The sequence below is a fragment of the Grammomys surdaster genome, unplaced genomic scaffold (assembly GCF_004785775.1).
Source record: "Grammomys surdaster isolate TR1022 unplaced genomic scaffold, NIH_TR_1.0 100, whole genome shotgun sequence".
Lineage (NCBI taxonomy): Eukaryota > Metazoa > Chordata > Mammalia > Rodentia > Muridae > Grammomys > Grammomys surdaster.
The window spans coordinates 2,592,115-2,610,987 of NW_021604579.1; the positions used below are offsets into that span (position 1 = coordinate 2,592,115).

The window sequence follows — 18,873 nt, forward strand, 5'->3', positions numbered from 1 at the left end:
ACTGAGAGTGGGTTTTTGTGCTCTCATTAAAAGTCTTGACCAGTTTCTCTCATGGAAACCGAGGTCTAGGAATGGTTTAGCCTTGCCCCTCCTTGCTCTGGCGAAAGGACGACCGTAGACTCCTGCAGTGGATGAACAGCATTAATAATGAGGAAAATACAGGCTGCCGCGGAGTCCAGATAGTTCCCAGGGAGACTGAGGCAGGGTTGCAGATAAAGTGCCAACTTCTCTAGGAGCTGGTGAAGGGGGGATGGGGGTAGGAGGTGGGGTGCAGGGAGCAACTCAGGTTGGCCTCCAAACAGAAACTTAAGGCTTCACCTGATGCGTGACAGGTGCGTGCCCTCCCTAGCTCAAAGCCCGGCCTTCTCGCTCTAATTGGTGATGTCACTAACTCCGCTCCCCACCCACGCACAGCAGAGAGCTAAGCGCGTCCCTGCTGTGTGGCCGGGAGGATGGGGACATCTCGGCCCATTTGCCCCTGCGCGTCGCGGTGTTCAAGGACAGGGCAGGCTCCAAAGTCTGGTTTTTTTCAGCCCTGGACCCGAACCGAGTGATGCCGGTTTCTCCCGAACCCGGAGGCCTTTGGGCCTTAGGCCACCCGCCTCACCAGGCACCTACTAACAAGCTCCCCACCTGTCCCTACCCTGTGTTAACGGACAACTTACTAGACCTTGCAGGTAGTAAAAGGCTGACAGGCCCATATTTTCTTTATCTGGCTTCAATTTAGGCACGGCCCTTCTCAGCTTTAACTGGGAACCCGGCTGGGGTTAATTCCTTATACATTCTCTGTAGTTTCCTTTCCTTAAGCACTTTGTCATGCTGAGATTGAGTAGCTGTATGCAGGGGAACTTCCCTTTAGGTTTTGTAAAGGGATTTTTTTGTTTTTGTCTTGACAGAAGAGGAGACCTGAGACACTCTATAATAGCTATATCTGGAGTGCCTAGCTCTGGACTGAATAATGCTCTGAATCCAGCTAGATCCAGACAAGTGGGAGCACACATCTTCAGTCCCTTCAAGTGCCTCTGAAATTCGGTGAAGGGAGGTTCTCTGTGAAGAACTTGCCTGTTTAGTGCTGCCCAGACACCCTAGACACTCCCTCAGATGGCCTCTATGGTTTCTGTGAATAGGAAAGCTGCCTTGGATACAAGGCATGCCAACATCACACTGTGCAACACAGAGCTCATTTTGTCTGGGGACAGGGTACGGGGAAGGATTTGTGAAATATGCCTGTCAGATGAAGATAGGATTCCTATCTCCACTTTCAAGATAATGTTCAAGTCTGAGCACCAGTGCTGGACCGGTTAGCTATCCATCTAAAAGAGGCATGACGGAAATGCTGACTGGAGTTTTCCTCCAGTACAGAGGTCATACAGGTTTTTGAGCAACCAAAAGGACACTGCCAGGATCCCCAGCCACTGCCCAGTCACAGCTATGCTGGCTGCCCTTCTCACACACAACCCCACCTGCCTGGCCCCAATCCACAAGCATTTTGAAACCAAGTTTCTAAAAACCAGCCATTTTTATCTGCTTAGGTAAAGTTACAGGAGTTTGTTGGTGTATTTACAAGTGGATTTGTCCAGATATACTATAACTTAGTGTCTGTATTTAATATTGACAACCAAAAAATATATAAATATCTTCCATCTATACACAGCAGGGCAGGAGTGTCCGTGTCTTCAGCAGTAAGTTCTCAGCCTCCGAGGTCCTTCTCATGGTGTTTGTCTGGCCCTCATTGCACAGGAGACTAGAACCTGGCAGTCCAGCCTGGCCCTTCCCTCTCCTCCCTGCACTCCAGTGCTTCCAACTGGTCTCGCAAGGAAAGATTAATTGAGTGGTTGGGTAGGAAGAGACAGGAATGGGCGGAATCCTAAAGTGGAGCCGGGACCCCTATGGGTGTTGAGGTCCAGGCCTGCGGAAGTGGGTGGCAGCTACCGCCTCCTGCGGTAAAGCCTCCTAGCTCCTATTTGGTATTAGTGTGTCCTTGGCCATAGGTCCAACCCTACAGATTAGCTTGGCAAAGAAGGCATGTGTCTGGACAGGGCGTGTCCCCACCCTCAGGCACTGGGCCAGTCAAGGTGAAGACTACAGTGTGGAGATAGGAGAGTGGCTGATAAAAAAAAAAATAACAAAATCAGTAATAAAAAAATTATAAAACCTGCTGCTTATCAGAACAGATCTGAGCAGCAGTCTTGCTTTCATTAAAAATTCTGGAGCCATCGAAGTCCTGAATATTCTTCTGGACTTCATTGCTGGCTGAAGAACGGCGCCCAGGCCCGGCTTGCCTGAGATCTGTCGGTCTCATCCAGCTGCCTGTGCTCCACAGAGATCCCTGGGGCTGCTGGGAGCAGGCCGGGCCGGGTGTGGGGCTCCTCACACTTGGGAGTCAGCCCCCAGAGGGTGGAAGAGCTCCTCAGGTGTCTTGTCGCTTTGGCTGGCTCCCCCCTGCCGGAAGCCTGAAGCGATCTCATCGAAGGTCCGGCCTTTGGTCTCAGGAACTTTGAAGTAGGTGAAGATGAAGAAAAGCACCAGCAGCACCGTGAAGATGATGAAGACGTAGGGGCCACACAGTTGCTGGAAAACAGACACACAGTCAGCCTCCATCCTAGCTAAAAGGACTCTACCTCCGAACCTTGATCTGAAGAAGGGATTTGCTACCAGCCACCCAGAGGTGCTATAAAACCTGAGAGGCTGCTCACACCTGTCCTGGGACAGGCTCTAGAAATGGCATGAGAACCAAGGGGAGAGCCTGGGCAGTGCTCTGCCAGGTGAGCTGGGCTCCTGAGCTTGTCTGTCACATGACTCTTGGCCCAGCACACATACCATGATGGCTCCCGACAGAGAGTCTGAGCAATGGAGGACAGAGACCATGCGCTCTCACCTCCACATACTGGAAGCACATGCCCACGATGAAGTTGGAGGTCCAGTTGGAGCAGCCTGCCACAGCAATAGCAGCAGGACGGGGCCCCTGGCTGAACAGCTCAGCCACAATGAACCATGGAATAGGACCAGGGCCTACTTCAAAGAAGGCCACAAAGCCAAAGATGGCCACGATGCTCAGATAGGACATCCAAGGCAGCTGTTCCTGTTGAGGGAGATGGGGTGAGAGGTTAGGGTATGACAGCTTCTCAGGAGGGAGAGAAGCTGTAAGCGTCTCCAATCTGGGCTGAGAGGTCGGCCTGGGGTCGGCCTTGGATTTTTCTGTGCAATTTGATATGATGGTCTGAAGGAGAACCCCCCCCCATGTTTGAGAATGATAGGGGGTGTGGCCTTGTTGGAGGCGTGTCTTTCTCAGTAACTCCCCCAGTATCACGCCTGCCTACCTCCTGCCATGCTCTCCAACATTATGGCCCCCAAATAAAATGCTTTCTTTTATAAATTGCCTTGGTCACAGTGTCTTATTACAGCAATTAAAAAAGCAACAGACACACCCAGGCATGCTATGCAGGGTGTCTCAGTCTCACAAGGAGCTAGTCTGTGCCCATCCTCTAGTGCTCTTGGACTCCAGGGTGCTTTTCCTGGGTTTGGTTGGACTCGGGAGAGGGGTGTGTGTGCCTGAGAGCGCACATGCGCTCTCATTATGTACAGGTCACCACAGTGGATCACAGTGGCTGGGGACCAGAAGACCTAAGGTCAATCCTTAGCTTCATTCCTTATCCATTTGGACTTTAGTTTGAGTAAAATGTATAATGCAAAATGCTTCAAAATCTGAAGCTTTTTGAGCTGATCACATGATTCCAGAAGGGAAAATTCCATCTGACCATGTTTGATGCTAGTCAAAATATAGACAAAAATAAAAATATAGACAAAATAAAAAAAAGTACCATTTAAATTTGTCACCAGCCTATGTGTGGAAGGCACATATGAAACAAATGAATTCTACTTTTAGACTTCAGTCCTAATCTGAAAGTAACTCACTGAATCATTCAGATATTCACGAGCCTGGCTGAGCACTCCTGAGAAGCTTAAGCTGGAAAACCTAACAGCACAGTTCCTAGTTTGGAGAATGGAGACAGGCGTGTCTATGTACCTCTGTGGCATTAAGGGGACCACTATACTGCTGAGGGTTGCTCTGGAGGTGAAGTGAGGCTATAAAGGCTCTGCAAGGGTCAGCTTTAAGCAAGGCACTTCCATATGGAGATGAAAGCTTGGAAATCCCCAGGCAGGGAAGAGAAAGGTCAAGATGGGAGGAGACAACCTGAGAAGCCGAAGGTCAGACCCCATTCCAGAGGCACACCAACATGGGCCAACCTAGGCTAGGGGCAACATGGGCATTTTGGGATCTGAATCCAGGTCCCCGCTTTACCTTGCACTGGGCCTTCCAGGGCACAGCCACTTACCAGCAAGGCCAGGGCGATGGTCATGAGTATAGCACAGCCTGCCATGCCAGCCAGCCCAATGAGGTGCAGGGTCCGTCGTCCAGCTCGCTCTACGACGAACAGCTGTGAGCAAGGAGAAAGACATGTTCTCTCTGCCTGGTGCCTCTTGGAGCCACCTGCCCAGAGGCTCACCTCAATAAATACAAGGCAATACACGCATGCTTGGGGCCTTATAGGGACTGAGGGAAGGAATATGCCTTCTGAGCCCAACAGTACCAGGGTGGAGGGACTGGAGATCAGAGAGCTAGTGCACATTGGCTGTGACCTTGGGAGAGTGCTTGCCTTCCCACCTCCCTGGAGGTCTGTGTCAGCTGAACGGTATGAGTAATGAGCCTCCCAAGTTTACTGAAGTCTGGCTCCCACAACAGGCTGCCATTCTGTCCTGATGCCCTGGACTGCACCCTTGGCTGCTGAGCAAAGGCAGGACTTACCGACACCACAGTGAAGGCCGTGTTGACGATGCCCGAGCCGATGGTGGCATACACAGGCTGCTGCACACCTGCCTTTTCGAAGATGCTCGTTGAGTAGTAGAACACCTGCCAGAAAGGGAGACCGTTGGAGATCCTCCATGCTTATGGTCTTCTCCGTCCTATGTTCTAGTTACTAGTGGGTGTGGGACCCAAGGTCAATAAGTGTGTATGTGGTAAGACGAACACTTCCTAGGCAGGTGGGTACTACTGCAGGCTCTGGCTCCACAGGTACATGACTTTGTGTACCCGTGGGCAGAACTTACTTATAATTTTCCTAGGGACTCGCTCATAGTGCACACTTGAGCCTGGACTTGGCTGGGGCCACAGGAAGGGGTAGGTGGGGTACTCACAGCATTGATGCCCGACAGCTGCTGGGACAGCTGCAGCACCACAGCGATGAGGATGGGCTGGCGGTAGGCGGGTGAGCGGAACAGCTCCAAGATGGTGACCTTCTTCTCCCGCATCATCTGCCGACCCTCTTCTTTCATCTCCTGCAGGTCTCGGGTCACATCAGCTGTCCCTCGAAGCTTCTTCAGCACTGGTGGGACCAGAGGGAAGGTGGGATGGCTCAGAGTGGGGAAAAGGCCTGAGCTCAGGGGGGCAGGGAGGAGGGCAGGGCCCAGCCCGTACCACTCTTGGCCCGGTTCTCCTCGTTACGATTGATGAGCAGGAAGCGGGGGCTCTCGGGGCAGAAGGGCAACAGGATACACTGTAGCAGGGCTGGGATGAAGATGACACTGAGCAGCAGAGGCCACAAGTCTGCATTGCCCATGATGGAGTCTAAGCCAAACACCTGAACAAAGAAACCAGGGACTGTGAGTGCCCTGCCTTGCCCTGGCCCTACTCCAGTATCCATCCCAGCCACCAAAGCAGGCCTTCCCTGTCCACTGGCTGCTGGGAGAGGGAAAGACCTCTCTGACCCTGTTCCCTCATCTGCAAACACCAGCTCCAATTATAAAGAACAAGAGACAAAGCCACATATGAATGTGCCCGGCACAGCATGTGTGGCTGCTGCTCTGGCTATAGGCTGGTGGGTCTGGGGGTCATGTGTGCTCTGGGATCTGCCTACCATGAGGCTGTCCTAGGCAGGGCTGGGTAGAACAGCTCTGCTCTGCTCAACTGTGACCTGAGGGTCAGAGCTGTGGGCACAGGCAGTGCTGGGCAGGTAGACCCAGAACTGGCTTACCTGGGCAATAAGGATGCCAACGACGATGCCCAGCTGGTGCAGTGTGCCTAAGGCTCCACGAAGAGCTGTGGGTGACACTTCTCCCACATACATGGGCACAAAGCCAGTGGTCAGGCCACAGTACACTCCAATGATGAAGCGGCCCAGGATCAGCATCTCAAAGGACTTGCCCAGTTTGGAGAAGCCCATAAGCACAGCAGACACAAAGGCCAACAGGTTCATCATCAGCATGGAATTTCGCCTGGGGATGGGTCACAGGTCAGCCAGCTCCCAGGACCCCAGAACTCCCCAGGCAGGATGACTTGGGCTCTCTAAGGCAGGGCTGGAGCCTTCCCTGCTTACCTGCCAAAGCGATTAACAAAGAGGCCCACACAGGAGGAACCAATCATACCCCCGACAGAGAAGATGGCCACGGAGAGAGACCAGAGCGTGGTGAGTGTGGTGGGTAGGATGGGCTCTCCATAGCGGTGATTCCATGTCTGATTGTAGAACTCCTCAATTACCTGCAGAGAGAAGAGCCTGGGTAGGTGTGGCCACCTCACCTCAGATGCCAGGGCTTAGCTTTGCTGCACTCACTGTGTTCTCCAGCCAGCTCCCTTCTTCGCTTTAAATAGGTTCAGTTTCCCCAGGTTAAAGAGGACTGGGCTCTCCCCCTCTCCTAAGGTGATCAAGACATCTCTGGGGAAGATGGCCAAGGATGACAGACACAGTTTGGGCACAGAGCAGGAAGGTACAAGGAAAAAAATGCTTCTGTCCAACTGCCCCCTTTCAGATGGCTGCCAGTATACTCTAGGCCACAGCTGTAGGCACTGGGCCCTATCCCAACCCCCTGCTGGGGAGGAAGCACAGCTGGACAGACAGGTTATGCCATTCTGAGAGCCTGTAGGACTAAAGGACACACTCTAAGGCTCACTGTCACTTCTGTCTCCCAGGCCCAGCTCCCCTGTGGCTGGCTGGAAATGCCACCTGAAGGAACCATGGCCTCCTTTCCAGGTGCTCAGCTGGTTTGTTCATGGAAAGGCCCTAGGCAAAGAAGTGGTTCCAGGAACTGGAGAATCTGTCCTGGTGTGGGCTTGCTCACTAGGCCCTGCCCCCACACCAGAGGGCCTAACCTGGTGCCAAGGATATGGCCATGGGCAGGTGGCACTGGTTCTGACACACTCACCACACTGTCAGGTAACACTGACAACACCCAGTGCCACAGGCCTAGCCAGACCCACCCAGCACACATGTAGCCACAGACAGGCCCAAGTACACACAGGGAAACAACTTTCTGGGTCCACACCCTGATGTGACACAACATAGCTTTTATTTCACTTCACTTTTTTTTTTTTTTCCTTTGAAACAGGAGTCTCAGGAGCTCATAGCAACCCTCCTGCCTCAGCCCCTTGAATGTTAGGATCACAGATGTGAGTGACCGTGCCTGGATCATATTATACTCACAAGGCTCTGGGTGTCAGCCAGTCACAACCCCTCCTCCACCCTGATGACTCGCAGCTCTTACAGGACTTCCACACTAACACAAGCCATTCCCTCCCCAGGTGCACACCACAAGCTCCTGTGTGTGGAACAGCACTTGCTCTCCTCAGTCTCCTCAGAGCCATCCAGTATCCAGCCCTGACTCTAAACAGGGAGTATGGTAGCCCACTGGTCCTGGGCCCTCATCACCTTTACCCCTGCTCTGCCACTATGGTTTATACGTCAAATCCAAAGACAGAGCCAGGCTCAGGGGTTAGAACAGGTTGATTGGGAAAAAGTGACCTAAGCACATACTGTACACAGAATAAGCACCTGCTGTACACAGGGAAGCCAGAAAGTGCAGGGGTCAGAAGCTAGTTCTGAATGGAAAAGCAATTGAGTTCTGATCCCAGGTCACTCATTTACACCCAGCTGACTGTGAGCATGTCAGTGAGCAGCTCTGAGCGCCAACCTCTTCTCTAATGCCGACTTTGGTATCACAGGTCAAGCATCACTTAAAGGGGGCCCACTCTGAGAAATGTGTTATTAGGTGATTCCACTGTACAAACATCAGAGTGCGTTTGGAATAAAACTAAATGGTATGGGTCACTCAGGGCTCTTGATGCAATTAAGGGATGGCAAACATGAGACATGCCAGGATGCTGCCATGTAACCCAGAAGGGTGTTTTAGGGCAGGCTGTTCTAGTATATAGAAGGAAGTCACTGTGAAATTATGAAAAAAAAAAAGACCCAATAAACTAATAATGGCTACTTCTATTACCATTTTATAATTTTTTAAAAATTCATTTTAAATTATATATGTATATTTGTATGTGGGTATGTGCGCCTGAGTGCAAGTGCTCATGTAGGCCTGAAGGGGGCGTCAGATCCCAGGGCTGGAGGCATAGGAAGTTGGCAGGCACCTGGCATGGGTACTGGGTACTAGAACTAAACCTAGGTTCTCTGCAACAGCAATCGTGCTCTGTACCACTGAACCATCCCTCCAGCCCCACTGTCATCACCATATATGGTATTGTTATTTGAACATGACCGTGTGTGCTAAACATGCTGTCTCTGTTCTAGTGAAGACTAAACTTGGGGTCCTGGCAAGGGCTCTAGTGCTCACCTGTTTAGCCCTGTGCTAAACTTTTATGACTGGCAGCATAGTGGGTACATACCGCCTGTCACTGAAAGGTCTTTATGTGGCACACAACTGCTTCCTCTACAGTGCTAGAAGAAATTGAGAAAACATACTTCTTCTGGCCCCTACCACATGGTACTGGACTCAGTTCAGTGAAAACCACTGTAAAAGTCTAACTTCACTTTCCTGCCATAATCCAACATCGAGGGTCATGGCCCATTAATCCAGTCTCTGCTCCAATGGCCACCTTCCACAGTTTACCTCCCTTCCCTGTGTTACTCCTGCCTCTGAGATCCAACCCAGAGATTTCCAGACTCCTGGGAATTTGTCCTTCCTGAGGTAAGGGGCCAGAGCCAGTGGTAGGGGTACCTTGAGTTGTCAAAGGGTCTTAGGCATTCTTCCTAGAAAACCTTAGTCCTACAGGGGTCAGAGACCAGGCCAAGTCTGACAAACAAAACAAAGTGCTTGTGTTCTTCAGGGATACACACCCCAGAGAGCTGCTGGAATGGCAAAGCCCGGTTTATCAGGCTCTGCAGGACAAGCTGTTCTGAATAAGGAGCCGCAGAGATAAAAAGTGCTTCTCCAGGGCCCAGAGCTGGGAACTGGGTCTCTTTCCCTTTGGTTGTGGAGGGTGACCAAGCAGACCCACAAGCAGAATTGAAGAGAAATAGGGGCCTTGTAGGCAAAATACTCATACACATAAAAATTTGAGGCAGGGTCTCTCTATGTAGAGTTGGCTGTGTTGAAATTCCCTATGTAGACACCAGGCTGTCCTTGAACTCAAGAGATCTGCTTGCCCCTGCCTCCCAAGTACTTGGGACTAAAAAGGCGTATGCCACCACAACTGATTAAAAAATACTTTGTTGAAGCCAGCTAATGGAGCTTATTTGAACTGTGTGCAAATGGTAGACTTGTGCAGAAAGTAAGTCAGTTAAGACTTAAGCTCCCTACATGAACTTAAAGGTGAGCACCTATCTCTTTTCCTACAGCTCAGGTCTTTAGCTCTCTTACCATGCAGGGACAGAAGCAGCTAAGTGATGAGGTACTCCCAAGCTCTCCCACATCCAGGGAACTTGCTGGCTTGGGTTGTCAGCAGTGAACCAAAGCTCACACTCTCCCAGCTCTTCTATGCTGCTAAGCCCCTCTGCTGAGCATGAAGAAGCATGGGCAGCCGCTTTTCTATATTGTAATAGCAGCTCCTCACTCAGGGACAGCACAAGCTGAGCAATGGGCTTCCTATCAGAATCAGGAATGTTGTCTGAGAAAGATGTTACAGGCTTTCCAGTCCTGCTGCTCTGGGAAACTCCTTTTGTAAGGTCCACGTGAGGCTCCAAGGTGACACCGGCTCAGGAAAGACAGAGCAGCCCCAGAGAATGCTAAGAATTCTCTATAACGGGAAAAAAAGTTCTAGGGTCACCTGTTCCATCTAGCTACTGTCCTCAGCATCTGTTTGGGAGAAGGGTGTCCTGCAGAAACAGAGATTCCCATGAAGCAGCCTTCTCAGTCTGCACTTATGACTGAGATGAGGAATGGTAGTGCCTGTCCCCTGTGCCAATCGCTATCCCTGATGCTGTCACTGTGCCCACCCCAGGCATCTCAGGTCTTCTGAATGTGCCTTCCCACCAGTCTTCTTTGGTCCTAGGTCCATCTTGTGTTCTGTGTCCTGTTATCTTTCAGGATGCCTTTACAAGGGTAATGAACTAGCACGGTCCTCCACTCCTCCTTGTTGGGAACAATTGAAGCAAACTGATCAAGACCAGTAACAGGCAACAGTTTAGGTTTAACAGGCCTATTCGAAAGGGCCTAGAGCCACACATGACTCTCACTTGCTTTTCATATAATCCTTTTAAAATGTAAAACCACAGGGCTGGAGAGGTGGCTCACCACTTACTTTTCTTGCAGAGGACCCAGGTTCTGTTGCCAGCATCCAACGGCAGCTCACACCCACCTGCCATACCAATTCTAGGGGTCTGATGCTCTTTTTGAGCCTCACGGGCACGTGGTGCAGACATGTATGCAGTGACACCCTCCAAACATCAAATAAAAAGACAAAAACAATGTGAAACCATTTCTTCATGGGTTCATGCTGATGAGATAGGAAAGGATCTAATCAGTTGAAAGATCTGTCGTGGAGTTGGCCTGTCACGAGGGCTGACATCTTAGAGATGCTGTTAGCAGAGAAGGGCACTCAGGCTTCCTTGACCACACTCATGGGAAGCACACATTGGCTCTGTGCAGCTGAGGTCCCTGGGCTGGGACAGTTTGCAAAAAAAAAAAAGCTATTCCTTACCACCTGCTCCCCTAGAGTCAGGGGGGAAGCTGCACATGCCCAAGAACTTCTTGGAAATCCTAAGGCCACTCTACCAGGCCCAGGCAACTGTGCATATGGATGCCTGTTCTCTACAGAGGAAGTGCTCGCTTCCTCTCTGCGGTGGCAGGGTGGTGTCTGTAAGGGACATGAGGCAGAACACGTAGCCTGCTCATAGGATAGATAAGCCGTTATTGATGCACTTTTGCTCCCCAGGAGAGAAGCCACCTTTCAGAGAGAAGCAAGTGGGGGCTAAGGTGTGACTTGACTGCAGAGTGCTCACTTAGTACACTAGAACCTAACGTTCAAGTCTCAGAACAGCAAAAGAAATCAAAATTTAAAAAAATACCTAAACTACAGAGGAGTATCTGAGACAGGGTTTCCAACTTACATTGCCAGGGACATATGGACAATATGGGGCAAGAAGAACCTGAGGGAACTGGGTGCTTGACTCAGAAACCCTAATGGTTCTGTGGCCCACTGAGAGCAGAAGCCCTGGGCTCGTAGTTTTTGATAAGCAGCTTCCCACCTCAGGAGTGGGAGCTCCCTGTTGTGTGGAGCCTGCGAGGGTAAGTGACTCAGAGCTGGGAGAGGAAACATTCATGAGGCTAAGTCTGAAGCCACATACAACCTTTCACTTGCTTTTCTTTCAACCCTTTCAAAATGTGAAAGGCTTACATACAGGCCATATGGGGTACTGGCTAGCTTGGCCACCCTGCTGACCTGACCTAGGATTTGAGACTGTTGCAGAGCGGTACGTTTGGGGACCTCTGGCTCCTCACAGTAGCCATCTTTGGATATTCTACTTCCAGGCCTGAATCCCAGCAATGATTCCCTCAGATCTTTCCCCATGTTCTGTGGGGATATGGCCCTTCTTATAGGCCTACTGCCTCCCCCCTCCCTTACAAGGAGGAAAGGGTCAAACTGTCCAGCAGTCTCCTAGCCTGCTCTTGACCCATACTACCAGCTTCTTTCTCATCTCTCCCAGATTGCTAACCCCTGAACCCCACCTCCCCTCAGATGTCTCAAAGCTCAGATGTCTCTAGAAAAATATAACCACACCTGAGGGTCAGCTGTAAACTGAGGGCCAGATGTTGCAGGTGGGGCTGGGCATAGTTCCACCCACTGTATCCCCAGAGGTCCCCTCTAAAACCTGAGAGGAAGAGGCTCAGGTTAAAGCTGAAAGCAGCATCAGACAATGAAGGATGCTTCAGAGGATCTAGAATTGGTCTTCTCTGCCCTGACTAGTGGTCCCTTCCCTGCTCTACAGCCTGGAGGAGCTTCTCACACAGACACAGAGCTTCACCTCACTGTGGCAGCCCAGCAACCAGGGCCACCTCAGCCCTCAGGATGAAGTTTCTTCAGCAGCATGCTGACTCACATCCTCTGGGCAGACAGTAACACCCACTCTCAGACTGCTCTTTCCTTCTATTTGATCACCTTTCAGGGAATGCAGTTCCCCTCTGGGAAGTCCCCCTGGCCAGCACCCCTCCTCCATCAAAGTCATGTCCACAATGCCTGCTGACATCCTACTGAATACAGGACAGCCCATCACAATAAATTCCAAAGGGCTGTCCAGTGCAAAGTACCCATGGTGCTAAGGTTGAAAAACATCGTTAGGGCCAACTGCCTGCCACCTCTGCCCTACTGTGGTCATCCGTGTTTCTATCGCTGTCTTCGGACAGCTCACTAGAAGATGCTATGATCTAGATCAGACGTCAACACTGCAGCTGGGTGCAGAGAATAAGAGGGGCTTGCAATGCCGGGCTGTGACGGCATGAGGGTGTGAGGGATTGCACAACTGTTGGGTGGGAAGTTCCTGAGATCTATCTGTACATGACTGGACTTGACTCAGCCCTCAGCTCAGAGCACAGTGGGCCAGTAGTGTGACAAGTGTGAACAAGGGTCTAGAGGCAGAGGCAGGGAGAGGAAGGGGGAGGGAGACAGGGAGAGGAAAGGTGAGAGGCAGAGGCAGGGAGGGAGAGAGAAAGGGAATATCCACCCCTATTGCTCAGTGGCTGAGCGCAGAGCATAGAACAGAACCAGACTCACTGGATTTAAACTGCAGCTCTGCTCTGTGCTAGCTGTGTGTCCTTGGTGTAGTTTTTTCACATCTCTGTGCTTGTTTCTTACAAATAGAGGTTATGGGGCCTACTTAGTGAGGTTATCATGAGAACAACTAAATGACCACCTTTAAGGCACTTAGAATACTTACAGGAGAATAAGAATAAGTGGTAGTAGACCACACTAAGGCTGTTGGCATCCCCAGAGAGATAAGAGGCTGGTCTCAAGCTTAGAGTCAACTCATGGGAAGCAGATCCAACTGGGGTCATTTCTGTCACTGGCCAAGCCAGGTCACTTAGGGCAAGGCCTCACTTCCTCTGCAGACCAGGATCCTCCCTTGTCAAACAAGAAGGGCTGAGCTAACATCAGGTCCCTCCCAACAGCCTCTGGGTTCCAGAGATGCCTCTTTCTCAGGGGTGCTTAGTTCTGCCTCATATCAAACAGAGGGAGGCACTGTGTAGGTTAGCCCAGGGTAGTATCCAGGGTATCACTGTGCAGTTACTGCCTCCCTCCTGTATGGCCAGACTTACCTTTTACACCCTGTCTTGGGGTGAGCATGCCAGAGCCCACACCCATCCCCTCCCCTCTCACCCCAGCTCAGCCTTTCACTTGCCAGCCAACCCTGCTTTCCTCACGCACAAAAAGGAAGACAGTCTTGGGTGCCAGGCTTACAAGGAAGGTGCAGGGAGAGGAGGTAATTTGAGGGCAGGTGCAATATAAACATTTAAGATAATATCATGATTAATTACCATTTCCGGCAGAAGCCTTCAGGCTTGTTTTATGGCAAAGACCAAATTCCCAGTGAAATGTCTGCTCACTGTGGGCAAAGGTACTTCAAGAGCTTGGCCACCCAGTCTCACTCCCTCAGAGAAGTACTCAGAACAGGCAGAGTGCCCAGTGTGGATGGACAGATTCCACATCAGGAGAGCCCTTTCCATGACACTTTTTGCCTGGGCATCTGACCTCCTTGCTGCCAAATCCTTCATCCTGTCTTTCTGCTGCTGCTCTCCCCAAACCTTTCCTTTTTTGACATCTATGGGCTCGACCAGCTGGGAACATAAATATTTGTAAGAAAACTGCATCTGTGCTGACCATGGACAGACTGTTTTGTCTTTAATCACTAAACAATACAGCAAGTCCAGCAACTTCTAACAACAGTGCTTATGTGGTCTCAGATGCAGGTGACGTGGGACAGTGAGGAAGGCTGTGCACAGGCTTGGGCAGCACTGGGCTACGTTCTGTGTGGGGTCTTAAGTGTCCAGTACATGGGGGCAGGGGGTCCTGGATGACCCCTCACATATCCCCACACACTCTCCTCTAAGAGGTCTCCCCCATCAACCACTCTAGATGGGGTGACCTTAGAAGACTGTGTTGAGTTCACAGCCACATTTCCCTGCTCCAGAGGGCAGGGTCTGACAGACTGAATGCTGGCTAAGTGCTTGTTGTTGATCGCCAGTGCTGGCAGAATTGAATTGCGCCTTCCTTGGGCAATGGGTTCAATCTTATCCGGGCATGGCATCCACTCCGTCCTGTACTAGCTGAGCCACATGTTCTAGGGTCCTACTCTTGCTACTTCCATCCTTTCCTCATGATAAATGGAAAAACCCAGGCAGGCTTGTGAGAAGTGTCTGCCAATCGCAGAAATGGACAAACTGGCTCGGGAACGGGAATGTCACTCTATCACAGTCTCAAGTCTGACTCCTGAGAGGACCTTTGGACAGGTGTCTCTCATGAGTATGAGAATATGGCTTCTCTCATAATAGCCAATTCACTGGCTGGGCTTTCTGTGTAGCTTACCTGTCCTCGGACACAATGGGCAGCAGCTCTGGTCACCCTCATCCCAGCCCTGGCCTCCCACTGTTTCTTACTAGCTAGGAAGCCTCCAAGGCAGACAAACTTATTCCAGCTATGCTTGTCCCTCCTTGTCAGGAGCAGTCTCCCAGGCTCCTGCCCAACACAGTAGCCTCCTAAAGGCTTCCTGAACTTACCTCCTTAGCTTTTTCCTCTCCTCCTCTACTGATGCCTCACATGTTTATAAACGAAATTTGGAATAAAAAAAAAAAAAAACCTCAACATAAACAACAACCTTACGCAAGCCATCCAGCCACTAGGACCTCTTCTCTCTTCTCTACCAAGTCTACTCTTTCTCCCTATCCCTCTTCAAACCAATGCAAGGAGACTTCTTCACACACTGCCCACCTAACTGCTCTTTGCAGCTACAAAGCCACCACCATTTCCACACTAAGCAGTGTGGGGGTGACCATCTAGTTTAGGCTCTGGGTATCTGCTTCTTTACTGCTGAATGTGAGCCTATTACTATGACAAGCACTACTCTCTGTACAAGGATACGGTGGAGAACAAGCTCAAAAAAGACCCTCATCCTTCAAGACCTCACATCTTCCTTTCACCTTGTGAAGTTCCCATTTCTGGGTTGGTTCTGTATTTTATACTGGCTTTTTGGAAACAGGATCTTATGTAGACTATACTGGCCTCAGAGTTGCTATGTAGCCAAGGTTCTAGAACTCCAGAGCCTCCTGCCTCCACTTCTTAACCCCACAAGGATTCTAGGTGTGCACCACCATGCCCTGCATTTCTGTCTGGTTTTAGATGTCAGCTTCTCTTCCTAGGGTCCGTTCCATCTGTCACTGGGAATGTCCAAGAGCTGGCCTTTGCTCTCTTTACTTCAAAGACCCCCCCCATGTCCATGTGGATAGCAGTGATCATCACTCACTCACTCTCCAGCCTGTGTACGAGAAACCACTCAGATCTGTGAGCTCCTCTACATACCTCCAAAGGCGGCCAACAACCCAATCCCTGCCACCTTGTACCTGCAGACAAACCTATTCCTGCCACCTTGCATCTACTAGTTCCTCCCAAGCCAGACATGTAAAAGGCATTTTTGAATCCTTCTCCCTCATGTCCCCATACTGAACTTTGACTAAATTACACTTATTTGTGTATGGGGAAGGGCACATATGTATTTTGGCATGTATGTGGTGATCAGAGGACAGCTTGTAGGGATCTGTTCTTGTCTTCTACCATATGGGTCCTAGGGACTAAACTCAGGTTGTCAGGCTTGGTGGCAGGCATCTTGGACTCTGATCCATCTCTCCAGCAGCCAGCATTTGTACTTATGACATTAGTCCCGGAAGTGTCTGACCCCAGCTCACACTCTCAGATCCATCCCACTACTCCAGGTGGCATTAATTCCAAGATGCAGACCTGACCAGGCCTATCCTCTTTCATGGGCTCAAAGGTCCTCATGATGCCCACCCTCCACCTGCCCATCTGGCTGTGCCATGGCAAGCTGGGGGCTGGCTATGGTGTAGATCCAAGCTACTCAGGCAAAGACTATAGTGGTCCAGGTCTGGCTTGCTGTGAACTCCCAGCTTCCCTTCTTCCTCAGCCTACCTCCCTGACAGGCTGCAATACTCATGCTTCACAGAGGAGAGCTCTTTGCTCTCTGGGTATCTCACTGCCTCCCCTGCAGGTCCCTATGTCCTGCCTTTAGAGCCCTAGTTATGTCATTTATTTGCTCACTGTGACTACTGTTACAACAGTGCTTGACCCACTGCTTCTCAGCTTTGGCTACCCCTCAGCAACAGTTTAGGAGCTTCCTTGGCATCCCAAACCAGAATCTGGGTGTCTGGGGACCCTCAACCTTGTCGTACAGACTCTATCTGCAGATTCCCAAAAAGAGCTGGCTGCAAATCACACACTTTGGTGGGAGCTACTCTGATCACTTAGTAAAAACAGGGTTTGGGATTTGTTCTAAGCATGGGCTCACAGTTGCCATGTTAGATCCTGGAAAAATCCCATCAGGGCTGCTGCAGCTCAGCATGACTCAGCAGCCAAGCCTGCCTAGGGACTGGCTCCCCAGCATCGGGCGTGGCCCCTACAGCCAAGCTCTGCCCACTTGGAAGAAGCCCAGCTCTGATTCTACACAGTCTGGTGCCCCGGCTGTGCCCCTGGTCCTGAGAGGCACTCACACTCACTGTCTAGTCTCATCAGCCTGGGGAGTGAGCATGGTCCTGACAGGAGGACTGTCTACTTCCATTCCATGATCCCTGTGAGCCAGTGAATTGTTAAAGGACAGGAGAGTGTGGGTCAGGAAGGCAGCCTGAGGCTATGGAAACAAAGAGCTTGGCTGGGAGGCCACCATTCACCAGTACATGACCTTGCCCATGGGTCATTTCATCTGCCTGAGTCTGTAGAATAGAAATCACCACCCAACATCATAAACACACGCAAAATGCCTAATGTAAAGGAGGGGCTATGACTATCTGCATTTCTGTTCCTAACCTGAAGTCCTCTTCTCTCAGAACAAGTAGGTGATTGCCAGAGCGGTTTCCAGTCTAAACACCCGGAGAGCAAGTGGGGGCAGATCCGAGATGTGCAACGGGGAGAAGGAAGCCGGGCCTCGAGCTCCTGCACCACCCCAGGGCAAGATGCTGCGTTTGCTTAAATTGACCTGGGACCTCCAGGGGACAGGAAGCAGTTCAGTCTGGAACTGGACTATGCTGTATGTAGATGACGTGTGAGAACATAAAGACTGCACGACAGGGTACCACTAATGAAGGTTCCTCTTCTTGACCATCTTCCCCACTGCCTGCCTGCTTGCCAAGCAGCAGGTAGAGCTCTCAGAAGCCCCAAATACTATATAAATGAAATCCTGCTATACTGATGAGTGTAAGTGTCTGTGCTGCTGGGGAAACTAGCCAAGATAGCCTAACACAATAGCAGCAGTCTATGGCCCTGGGATTCCAGAATTCCAGCTGGGTGTGAAGATGTTCAGTTGATGTCAATGATGGACACTGAGGTGGCACCATGAGTGTGTGTGGGTGATGGTATATATGGAGAGTGGCGTAGTACTTACCTTCTGGGGGGCATTGATGACACCAGTGTTATAGCCGAACTGCAGGGATCCGAGCACTGCCCCTCCCACGGCCAACATGAGGCGGCCTGTCACCTTCTGCAGAGGAAGAAATCACAGGTTACAGGCATGTCTGGGCCCAGAGTACTACAGAGCAAAGTCAGTGCTGGCAGCTTCCCATGTTCAGATAGGCCTCGCCTGACTCCTGGCAACATACCTGTCCTTCTCCCAGGAAACCTGGCTACTTCCTGGCCTCAGGTGCCCAAACCTGCCCAGTTGACTTCTAGACTTCTCTGAGGGGAGAGCAATCAGGCTTTTCTTTACGCAGTTAGAAAGGCTTTGGTTTTCCAAGGCCTCACTACCCAGGTAGGAGTGATACTTACATTTCAGGTGGCCCCACACTGTGGGAGGATGAGGAACCAACCTTCCCTTCCTCACCAGGGAGAACAAAATCAATAAAAGGGACAGTACAGATGGGGAAGAAAGGCTCTGGATTTGAAGCCAAGGGCAATGAACCGAGTCTAGCCAACGCAAACTCTAGCAAGCTAGCTGGGTCTCCCTGCCCCACTGCCACCCCACCCTCCATGTGCCTGTCTGCAAAATGGGAACAGTCATGTTGTTCAGCCCTGGAGACATGACCCTGCCCTTCTCTAGCCTTCCCACCCTTCACTGGGGAGAAAACAAAGTTCTTAAGAGCTCAGAGCAAGAGATCAAAGTTCCAATCTACTCAGGGGTCTGCAGCAGTGTCAGGGTCAGAACTCAGGGCCCTGGAGTCTCCATTTCGTGCTCTTCACACCAACGACCCCACCCCTACCCCCAGCAAACCATGCGCTTTCATTTCAGGGTGAATTGTACCAGATAACACACCACCCAGAAATATGACTCCAAAAGTACATGACCCTAAGTGACTAAGTGCTAAACCAAAGAGTTCCTAAAGGGCAAAGGGTTGAAGGCAGCAGGAAGGGATGATGCCAGCGGGTGAAAGGGCCTGTTTACA

At 50.9% G+C, this 18,873-nt stretch overlaps 1 protein-coding gene across 1 annotated transcript in view; it reads right to left on the bottom strand.

The window, feature by feature from the left end:
* Positions 1-1,500: 1,500 nt before the first annotated feature.
* Slc2a1 (solute carrier family 2 member 1) overlaps positions 1,501-18,873 on the bottom strand; it is a 28,112-nt gene continuing 10,739 nt past the window's right edge. The window contains exons 2-10 of the mRNA XM_028785875.1: positions 17,880-17,975; positions 6,375-6,535; positions 6,033-6,273; positions 5,477-5,639; positions 5,197-5,384; positions 4,808-4,912; positions 4,338-4,439; positions 2,879-3,082; positions 1,501-2,571 (exon numbers count right to left, since the gene is read on the bottom strand). Coding sequence (XP_028641708.1) covers positions 2,371-2,571; positions 2,879-3,082; positions 4,338-4,439; positions 4,808-4,912; positions 5,197-5,384; positions 5,477-5,639; positions 6,033-6,273; positions 6,375-6,535; positions 17,880-17,975 — 1,461 coding nt within the window. The 3' untranslated portion in view covers positions 1,501-2,370. The remainder of the gene's footprint in view (positions 2,572-2,878; positions 3,083-4,337; positions 4,440-4,807; positions 4,913-5,196; positions 5,385-5,476; positions 5,640-6,032; positions 6,274-6,374; positions 6,536-17,879; positions 17,976-18,873) is intronic.